Genomic DNA, 11,329 nt, shown 5'->3' on the forward strand with positions numbered 1-11,329 from the left:
TAGGCTCCAGCAGCCCCGTGACCCCGAAAGAGAACAAACGGAAGAAGATGGAAAAATGTGTTTGGTTGAATTGGTCTGTTTCAGAAAATGTGTTTTAGCCATTGGAAAACTGTAATAACCCCCCCAGCAGAAACTGTCCCCATAGGCTGCTTCCTGGTGTTTGTACACTACATTACCCATCATCCCTTGCCTTCAGTACCTGGATATTCCCCAGCTGGTTCCACTCATTCATTCCTCAGCTCTCCTCTGAATCTCCTAGCCTCTATACATTCAGTCTTGTGTCTACTTACTTGATTGGCGTCCTGTGTGTTTACACAGCCGTACCTCTGACCTTCGCTGGATCTCTGGCTCCGTTTGGTGGTCTGCCTTCCACCTTGTCCCCTTACCTACCCCTGATCTTTGTCTATGCCAGAAGCTGAAGGCCGCCACTCTCCCCTGCCGAATTACTCAGCGCTTTCCTTTGTACACCTCAAATTCATTGCAACTCTGCATATAAATCCATCTGCCGGTTACAGCTTCTGCATGTTCTCTTCATTTCAAATGAAATCTTTTTTTCTGGCTCACATGCGGACCCCCCCAGGAAAGGAAGACCAAGAGTCACCTCTGCTGCAGAGGATAAGTTCATCCGAGTCAGCAGCCTCAGAAATGGCATCTTAACAGCAGCTCAGATTAGAGAGCAGGTCAATGGCACACAGAGTTCTAGCAGCAGACACATCTCTACTACAACTGTTCAAAGGAGACTGTGTCAATCAGGCCTTCATGCTAGAATATCTGCTAGGAAACCACTGCTAAAGAAAGGCAACAAGCAGAAGAGACTTGTTTGGACTAAAGAACACCAGGAATGGACATCAGACAGTGGAAATCTGGGCTTTGGTCTGATGAGGGCAAACGTGAGATTTTTGGTTCCAACCACCGTGTCTTTGTGCGAAGCAGAAAAAGTGAACGGATGGACTCTACATGCCTGGTTCCCACCGTGAAGCATGGAGGAGGAGGTGTGATGGTGTGGGGGGCTTTGCTGGTGACACTGTTTGGGATTTATTCCAAACTGAAGGCATACTGAACCAGCATGGCTACCACAGCATCTTGCAGCAGCATGCTATTCCATCCGGTTTGAGTTTAGTTGGACCATCATTTCTTTTTCAACAGGACAATGACCCCAAACTCCTCCAGGCTGTGGAAGGGCTATTTGACCAAAAAGCAGATGACCTGGCCTCCACAGTCACCTGAACCCAACCCAGATGGTTTGGGGTGAGCTGGACCGCAGAATGAAGGCAAAAGGGCCAACAAGTGCTAAGCATTCTGGGAACTCCTTCAAGACTGTTGAAAGACCATTTCAGGTGACTACCTCTGGAAGCTCATCCCTACAATATGAAATATTTACAGTTGTTTCACACTTTTTTGTTATGTATATAATTAATAATTTGATGCCTTCAGTGTGAATCTACAATTTGTATAGTCATGCAAATAAAGAACTCTTTGAATGAGAAGGTGTGTCCAAACTGTTGGTCTGTACTGTGTGTATATAATATATATATATATATATATATATATAATATATATAATATATATATATAGACATATTCACATATACCTATATATTTACACGTGTATACATAGATAGATATCGCACGTTTTTTTTATTGGTGAAAAGTATTTAAAATAAAAAATACATGTGGAAAAGTTAGTATTTTAGGCTCACAGTATACCGGATTATCCAAAACATTGTTTACATCAAAACGTTTTCATTTTAAAAAGTGTGTTTTCAAAAATACAACATTTTCATCAACATTAAATTCCCATTATGAAACTTTAAAATGATTGCTGTGATAGATGACGTAACTATTGCATGTAAAACCAAGACTGTCACAAAATACGCAGCAATTACTTCCACAAGTTGATAAAAGAAAACTTATCAACTTTTCAAATGAAAATGAAACGTTATGCAATAGAAAAACTCATCTGTCTGCCTCAATAAAACCCCAAAACACATCTCTGCAGCTATTACAAACTTTTTTGCAATGATTTAGGACCATTCCTCAAATTTCATGACTCCGTCAAAACCGTGGTAGGTGAAGGGTTCTAAGACTGGTCCACAGGTCTCTTGAGCAAAGCAGGCCATCCTGTTGCTGTCGCAGCTTTCTTCAGATCCAGGGACAAAGTACACAGCATCCCCAGAGTGGACAGAGGGATCCTCATTAAAGTAGTTATGGGGCCGCAGCAGGACCCCACCGCCATTACCAACTGTTACCGTGTTGGGAATGTCCTCAGCATGAGGAATGTGTAGAAAACCAGTGGTCACCCAGGCAACCAAGTCCTGCAAGCACATCAGGTAACATCTAAGTCATAGTAATACAGGCACACTGTAGATTCTCAGATCAAATCCACGATTAACGTACTTCATTGTCAATGTTTTCGTCGTCTTCAATGTACTTGCTGAAGTCCACAGCTGGAGTCCACATATCATTTTGACTGTAAAGACTGCTGCTAGTTTGCTCCTGGTCTTTGTGTTTAGTTATGGCAACCTTGTACCTACAGAAAACATTGAATAAATGCAGAAGAAAACATTACTTTGTTTGGAGAAATCAAGTTATTCTGAATTTAGGGATAGGGTCAAAAACATTAAAGTATGTTCAATGACATGTAAGCAATAAAAAACACTGGAGCCCATTGATGGCATCTAAGCAGTGCACATTTTGGGAAGCAGGTCAACGTTTCCAAAAATAGAAAAGAAACCTGAAAACTGAGAGCATCAACAATGTTCATGATTGCTGAGCCGTTAAGGTAAAAAGAAGGGTTTGTTACTTTGTGGTCTATCCGTGTTCTGGAGTCAAGTTTTGAGGATTAAGAATAGTATAAATTCAAGCTTTCCTTTGCTCCTGCCACAGTCTTATTTCTTCTTCTCTTAACCAGTTACCGCTTTGACCCTCTAGATTTGTTTTCAAAATGCTCCTGAAGGAAGCTGACTCAGAGGAAAAAGACATTTGACAGTGTTGTCAGCAGAGTTAGAGCTTTATTAGACAACTTCATTTGTGAAGGGTCATCAGTAGGAGCTCTGAAAAACTAAGAATCATCTGGAAGAGCTAAGAATCGATGTCCATTCTTTTCATTGGACTTAGAAGAAAGCGAAAGCCTTCAAGCAAATATCTAGCAGAAGGCCAACCAGATAGCCTTTCTGGTTCACTGCGGTCCACTACCTATCAAAGATAGTCAGGATGCCCAAGTGGTGTAACGTCTACAGGCTGTACAATAGAATTAATGAAACTCACTAAAAACGCATAAATTCACTGATTCTGGGGCTCCAACAGTGTTCACATTGATAATCCTCACAAAACCTGTTTGGACAGCTGCTGCCTTAATATACAGAACTAAAACAGAAGCTACACACCATGTGTGTCGCATACTACCAAAAGAAGACTCACTGCACTACATGCCTGACAACTAATGGGGCTTTAACCTTTTGACTTTAAAAGGATAGTCTTGATACCCTAGTGGTGTACAGCCCCTAAACAAAACCAAAGTGGAACCCTTTCAATGATGGAGCCCCTTTAGGAAAGTCATTACATTCCAATTGGAAAGAGATAGGTTAAGGTATTTTTTTAACAACTTAACGTAGCAGTGGATCTTTTTTTACCCACAAGACAACGCAAGAGTTAATGGTGTTCAAGACACACTGAAATTTTAGTAGGTTTTGCACAACTGCCAGAAGTCAGAACTCTGTCTCCCCCTCTGGTCTACGGCGGGAACCATCTCCACCCAGAGTTCTAACCTCACTACATCTCCCAGCAACCCCAGCGCACACTTCCTGGATGCCGCACACCTGATACTCATTTCACCCAATCAATCACAGCATACAGAAACACTACACTGAGCATCACTCCGTGTGAAGTTTTGTTTGTGCCACTTGGCCTTCCTTACCAAGCGTTTTATCGGGACCTGATCTTCTGTTTCGCGACCCTGTTCTGTATTTGACTCCTTTTGCCTGCCCCGACTCTCACCCAGTCTCCCCTCTGATGCTCTTATGCCTGTTATCAACCCCTTTCTGCTTGACTCTGATTTAGCTCTGTGGACTTTTAGCTGAGCTAACAAACCTGCCGGATCCAGCTGTCTGCCTGTTCTAGTGACAACAACACTAGCAGCAGCAAAGTCTCCTTGTTTTTACCTAACATAGTATATTCAACAAGAATGTTGTAAACTGTCATTATCGTCTACCTGGCCCAGGACATGGACCTTTCCTCAGCCTGGCTTTCTGGCAGATGGTCCCCTGCAAAACTGAACACCTGCAGTCTGTAGGACCGCTGATGGCCCCAGGAGTTGGTTGCATTGCTGGCAATGTGGAGGTAACGCGGCGTCTTGGTGTCATAGCGCAGGGCCGCCTCCTGGAGAGGATGTACACAGAAACAATCAAAGTCAAAATGTCTACAAACTAATAATGAGCTCAGTCGAGAGTGAGATCAGATTAAACTCTAACTGACATGTACGGGATTAGTTAGTTAGTTCGTCAGTAACGAGAAGACTTCAAACAACCATCCAGAAGACCATCATGGACCCCCTCCATAGTCTGGGTGAGCCACTAAAGTTCCTCGCTGAGGAGGCTGGCTGTTCACAGAGCGCCGTGTCCGAGCAGATCAACGGAAAGTCTGAGGCCAACATGTGGCATGAGATGCAGCAGCTAAAGAGACGACTGAGAGCGTCAGCGGATCATCACAAAGATTCAAGAACCAGACCAGAACGAGGAGGAGCAAAAGCTTCAAAAACCCCTCAACCAGTTCCTCGGGTCAAACCGCTTCTGACTCCGCACCAACAGAGAAAACGTCTCAACTGAACCAAGGAGAAGAAGGACTGGACTGTTGGCCAGAGGTCCACGGTCCTGGTTCTGATGAAAGGAAGTATTCCCGAAGTATTCCCAAGGAAGTATTCCTTTCATTTGGGAATCAAGGTCCAAAGGTTTGGGGGAAGACTGGTGAGCAGCAGAACCCGAGCTGCTGAAGGTCCAGAGTGAAATCTCCACAGTCAGGATTTGGGCTGCAATGTCCAGCGTGTGTTAAGGCTCTGCTGTCTTCAGTCCAGAATCACTGCAACCGTCAAGCAGAATTTTCACACACTTTTATTCTAACATCTTCTTAACAAGTTGCCCTGAACCCAAAGTGAGACTAAATACAGGCTGTAAAATGTTTGCTGCTGGTTTTCAGTGAGCTAGCGCTAGCATGAGAGCTGTAAGCAGTTCGGTTAACATGGTTTTGGGAAATAGTGTTGTTTCTGACCAGAAGAAACTTTGCTGCCTCCGAGAGACGGTCAACGTGGGTAGAAGTGTCGTGTAAAGTCATGCTGATTCATCAACAGTTGTTCACATAAGCCTCCTTCAAAACTCAAGCTGAGAAAGCAACAATGGTGAAAACAAAAGCCCATCAAGTGTGACCTTCTCTGTCTTGAGCTGCTTCTCCACCAACTGAGGAACCATGGCAGAGCGATCAGGCATCCATGGCAGGGACACGTTCACGAACTCCATGTCTTTGGTCTGGAACATGTTTTTCACACCTTCAGGAGGACACAAAGGTTTTAGGAGGCATGCTAGAGTCACCAGTGGACGCAGACAACAGGAAATCCTGGATGGAAACTAAAACACAATGTTCAAAAATGACAAATATGAACAAAGATGAAGCTAGGACCACTGAAAAACAACAGTCTGTTGATTGAACAATACCTTCTCCTTCCACACTCACTGATCAGGAGGAAGCAAATGTCTTTGATTTTGTAAAAGCACAAATCTGTTCTTGTAAGTTTAGTTTTCAGTTGGCAGAATAGTCGACAAACTGCAGTTTTTGCGTCACAGTTGTGTTGGACAGAGATCCACTTTTTCCACGTAAGGCTTTGTTTTTGCCGTGAAACAAGAATCCAAACAGATCAGAGATCAGTCTGACTTGTTAACAGATGTGTTTTAAACATGTTTTCAATTATTTTTTAGTTATTCAAAATCAGTGATAGCTGAAAAGTTGGGAAACACTCACACTTCATCCAGCTCTCACTGACAGAAATGTTTGAGCAGCCGTTCCTCGCGGTGACAGGAAGGACTTCTGACGTAAAGCCAAAGCCAAGCCCACTATCCTGATCGTGGACAGAGCTTTCCATTTTCATCTGGGTCTGTGGGGCAGCAGTCTAAGCAAAGATGCCCGTTCCTCCAGGGCCGCCCTGAGCCGATCCCAGGCAGCAGACAGAGGTACCCTCTCCAGCATGTCCGGGGTCTTGCTTGGGGGGACGTAGCCACCGTCCCAGAGAAGCCTTCAGGACGTGGAGGAGCAGCGGCTCTACTCTGAGCCCCCTGCGGGTGACCGAGCTCTTCCCCCTCTTTCTGAGCTACCCCACGGAGGAAGCTCGTTTTAGCTGTGTGTATCCGGGACCTCGTTCTTTTGGTCGGGACCCTGGTGACCATATTGGAACACAGACCGAGCGGAGAGCTCTGTCTTCTGACTGACTCTCCTGCAGGCCCGCATTAGTTTGGTGGATCCAAACGGTGACGGTGCCTCTCTAAGTGTTTGGAAAAAACCTCTGGCTTGGGGGGGGGGGGGGGGGGTGTTTCTGGACACCTGCCGTGTCCGGCTTTTAAAATCACGTATGTTCATTTTCTCTGTGGCTTCAATGAAGCTTTTGGAATCATTCGGACACATTCTCTGTCTACTGCGCTCTTCCTTTGATCTTTTCTGGACGCCCTCATTACAAACATGCAACACCCATGCCAGGTTCCCGAGTGCGGCTGTGTCTGCTGCTCACTGCCCCCCCCCCAGTTGTGATCTGATTCCCACATGTGTCCAGAGTAAACGTTCTCTTAACCCCAGAGCCACAGCATGGACGGATCTTCAGGTTGTTACTTTGCCTCACGACACAAAAGTCCCACCGGGCTGCTCATTCCTGGAGATCTACCACCCCGCCTGTTTTCCAGCCCTCCCTGCACAGCTTGCTGCTGATTACCTGGACCAGGTGTGTTCATTCAGTCAGAATGTGGAGACGTCTGATCGAGCTAATCAGCAGCTAGCAGGGCTTGGAGACCTGGAAAACAGTCATGGTGTTAGATCTCCAGGACCAGGAATGAGCAGCCTTGGCCTAAATGTTGGAGCGGATTGGAATCCGCTCCAACATTTAGTCTGCTCAGTCTGCTGCCCCCGCGACCCGGTCCCGGATAAGCGGAGGAAGATGGATGGATGGATGGAATCCGGATGGAAGCAGTGATGAAGAACATCAGGAGTTTAACACCCGACAGGAATCAACCCATGTAAATCTGCAGCCTGTAAACGGATGCAGATCCTAATGACAGAAATGCTCCTTTTAGGCTACATCCACACTTTCCTGTTTCTTTCTGTAGACCTTAAAGGATACAATAATGAAGCGGCTCTTTACTGTTATCTTATGGAGAGATTTTTCTGCCATCATTCCAAACGCAACACTCACCGTTTTGAGCTTAACATTTTCTAAAATGTGTATGATCAAAAAATTATTTTGCACTTGAATCTGAAAAAAGGACTTGAAATGTAAAAACAAGTGAAGACTTTGACAGACACTTGTTCTCCTGTCAGTCACTCCAGGTTCATGTTGATCATCCACAGCTGGTTTCATTTCTGTCAGTGACCGTCAGTCTATTGAAGCCTCTGCTCTGTTCTGGTTCTCCATCTCATGGTTCTGTTTCTGCCCGGTCTCCTGCCTTTCGGGTCCAACACCCCCAGGCAGTCCCTGACACAGACCAGGGCACCACATTACAAATGTGCCACGGAAGCCGGCTAAGTCCATTTTTCCGTTTCAAGTGCAAAATAATTTTTGGGGTAACCAAAAAGTTTGACGTTTTACGAATAAAAAAACTGCCTGTTGTGCTTGAAAAATGGCACAAAACCCACTCCATGGCATCCGTGTGCGTGTGGCATGCGCATGCCATGTGTGGTGATGGTGGGGTGTGCCTCTCACCACCCACGTCCAGGTCCACCTTGAAGTTGATGAAGTGGGTGTGGATGTTGCCCAGAACCTTCTCCGCCACCTGGTGCCCGTGCCTCCGGCTGCCGTGCACCATGTAGGAGGAGGAGATGTACCCCGTGGCGTGGACCTTCGCCTCCACGGAGCCGCTCTGGTAGAAGATGAAGTCCCACATGTAGTCGTAGTTCCCGATGGCGGTGATGGTCCGGAACACCAGCGCGCTGTTGGCCATCCCGCCGTAGCTGTGGTGGAAGAAGTCCGCGAAGTGCCTCCGCAGAGGCTGGCCCATGTTGTGCTCGAAGACGCAGATGGAGTTCCGGAACCGGACGGCTCTGGGGGTGTCGATGTACCGGACCGAGTCCACGTACGTGGCGTCGTAAGGACAGTCGACGCCGCGCACCAGCTCGTGCGCGAAGCGGCCGATGCCGATGCTGGAGTCCAGGAACTTGGTGACGATCATGCCGGGAGTCACGGAACCGTACACCGACATGGCCTCCTGCACGCTCAGCTCGTAGAGGATGCGCTCGCTGCGGAAGCGCACGTCGAATACGCGCATGCCCGTGAGCGCGCTCAGCCCGAAGGCGAAGCTCCAGTCCAGGTAAACCACGTGGTTCCCGCGGACGCTGAAGCGCTTCCCCCCCTCGGAAAACTGCTGCGGACCGACCTGCAGCGGCACCCCGGGCCTCGGCTTCAGGGAGCCGTAGTCAGGAGCCTCCTTGTGAACGATCCTCTCCACGCTGCGCGCGTCGTACGCGCGGTTCAGTTCCTCCACGGAGTCAAAGTAGACCCCGTTGTACAGCAAGCGCTCCACCGACCACCGGGACGGGTCCAGGTCCTGGTGGTTCAGGAGCACCTCGAAGCCCACCGGGTGGATGTACATCCCGCTCATGTCCCGGAAAAACGACACCCAGGTCTTTCTGTCTCCGGACTGGACCCCGCGGGGCATCTGCTCGAAGGCGTTGAGTTTTCGGTTTGGCCCCACGCCAAAGCTCTCCGCCATGACCTTCTGCAGCTTGGAGAAGACTTCCGTTTCAAAGAACTGGAACATCAGCACGTACTCCCCCACCGTCACCGTGCGCTTGGTCAGAGGCAGCTCCATCCCGTACTTCTCCCGGGTCACATCCCGGTGGTAGGTCGGCGTGGGGAGGGGTCCCACCACGTACTCCTTGATGAAGCCCGTCGATCCGTGGAAGACCACGACCGTGGCGCGCCTCTCTGGCTGAGGGCCGTTCCCGTCCAGGAACGCCAGAACTTCTGCTTTGGGGGGCAGGAGCAGGTCGATCAGAAACAGGAAGTTCTCCGAGGGTTTGGTGGTCTGCTTGGTGCTGATGTCCAAGTCCTTCTGGCGCAGCATGTACTTCTGGACCTGCAGGTACTCCTCCGGGCTCAGATCCGCGAACACGCCGCTGCGCGCGTCGTGCTCGGCCAACAGCGCGCGGCCCCGCTGCGCGGCGCATCTGGGGGTCCGGCCCGAGTGGACGACGATCAGGCCGATGTTGAGGATGACCGAGGCGAGCGCGAACAGCACCAGCACCCACTTCCACACGGGGCTCATTCTCCGCTCCACCATTGCGCCAAAGTGAGGAAAAGAAGGCGCAGCAGCGGGGAAGTCAGCCAGAGTTTAGGAGGGGGGAGGGGTCCCCTGCATGAGGAGGAGGAGTGAGGAGAGAAGAGTCTCAAAACTATTGTGTGTTACTTTGGATTGTGTGTGCATATGAGTGATTTGTAACATTTTGTGCGTCATGTGTAGCTGCTAGTGTGTATTCACTTTTACGCACAGATCAGTTACCAGTGCGGGAGGGGTTCTGAGACTTCTCCCCTCTAGATTTGTGTGTAGATGATGTGTTTAAATGCCGATGGAATTCTGGGTCATTAGAGTTTTCCTATCCTGTCCATCTAAACGCATGTCCATCTCTAGGTGGAAAATACTTAGGATTACTTTTTTAGACCTAAAAAATATTTTTAAAAACGCTCCTCTGAGGCGTAGAAGTGTCATGACATGACCTACTGGTTATTTTTTTTCTGGAAAAATCAGAATACAGGCGAGAAAAAAGGAAACTTCTGCAGGAAAAACGTTTAGATCAGGGCTCCGCATCCTTTAGCCCTCAAAGAGCCGTTTGGATCCGTTTCCCACAGAAAGGAAAGACTGAAAACATTCCTCTTTGGACAGGCTTATTGTCAGACTAGTTAGTATTCAGAGATTATTTAACTTAATGTTAGTTTGTTTAAATTAAACTTAATAATAACTATTTCTTTTAAAAGGCTGCTAGAAGTTGAAGCTGGGGTAACTATGGTGCTCTGGGGTTCTGTCCTCTTTCCTTTTTTACTTCTACCCTTCCTCTCCTCTATTTTTGATCATAATTCATCATTTAGTTCTCCATGCCTCTGTTTGGTGCAGTGATTCATGTATTGTCCCTCTCTCCCCTCCTGGGGAGTGGGAGTGCTTCCAGACTCCAGTTGTTTCATCCGTGCTCCAGTTCCTGACCGTCTGCCTCGCCTTTGCTCCTGCTCCTACACCTGGCTGTGGATCCTGCCTCTGGCTCATCTCTGGCTCGTCTCTGCTCTGTACCTGACCGAGTACCTCGTCTCTGCTCCTGCTCCTACACCTGGCTGTGGTTCCTGTCTCCGGCTCGACTCGCGCCACTGACTGTCCCCCCAACCACGGCTGGATGAAGCTCGTCTGCTGGACTTTTATATATGTAGTTGTAGATTTAGATAAGTTAATTCTTCTCTAAGAGTTCTGGTAAATCGCCTGTCCGTCCTGGGGGAGGATCCCTCCTTCATGTGGGCACCCCTGATGTTTCTTCGTTTTTTCCGGGAATACGTTTTTTTAGGAGTTTTTCCTTACCGCGAAGGGGGGTCTAAGGGCAGGTATGCCAGTATAGCTTAGTCAGTTTGTTAGTTCATTTTAGTATTTTCCTATTGAACTCTTTGTATTCGTGATCCTTTTGATTTCATGTTTTACTTCGAAGCCCATCGAGACGACTGTTGTTGTGATTTTGGGCTATACAAATAAAATTGAATTGAATTGAATTGAATTGAAAGCACAAGGAGCCGCAGCCAACCCGGAGTTCCAGTGAACGCATCATTTCACTGCTTTCTAAAGATGTTCCTTTTTTATCCTCTGTCATTTATCGGTTCTGATGAGAACTATTATCATAAAACTAGCAATTATGCAGTTATTAACTAGTTAATCCGCTTCTCCAATAGATTTTTGCTTCATCCTCACACTTTTTTGTTTCTGGAAATAATCCCCCCCCCCCCTCCGAGCCTTGCAAAAGTTCTGGAGGATCTACATTAATGTTGGAAATAATCAGAACTTGATTTCCTCTATCAGACTTTTAGAGCATTATGGGTTCAGACACATTCATTCTAT

At 47.4% G+C, this 11,329-nt stretch overlaps 1 protein-coding gene across 1 annotated transcript; it reads right to left on the minus strand.

Moving 5' to 3' along the window:
- Positions 1-1,618: 1,618 nt before the first annotated feature.
- aoc2 (amine oxidase copper containing 2) lies at positions 1,619-10,980 on the minus strand. Its single transcript, XM_023957887.2, has 5 exons — positions 7,948-10,980; positions 5,417-5,535; positions 4,210-4,376; positions 2,397-2,529; positions 1,619-2,314 (listed from the first exon to the last, which is right to left on the minus strand). Exons 1-5 carry the CDS (start codon positions 9,521-9,523, stop codon positions 2,024-2,026), a joined length of 2,286 nt encoding a protein of 761 aa, XP_023813655.1. The 5' UTR covers positions 9,524-10,980; the 3' UTR covers positions 1,619-2,023.
- Positions 10,981-11,329: the final 349 nt, after the last annotated feature.

This window comes from Oryzias latipes, chromosome 8, assembly GCF_053564925.1.
Source record: "Oryzias latipes strain Hd-rR chromosome 8, Olatipes_Hd-rR_3.1".
Taxonomy (NCBI): Eukaryota; Metazoa; Chordata; class Actinopteri; order Beloniformes; family Adrianichthyidae; genus Oryzias; species Oryzias latipes.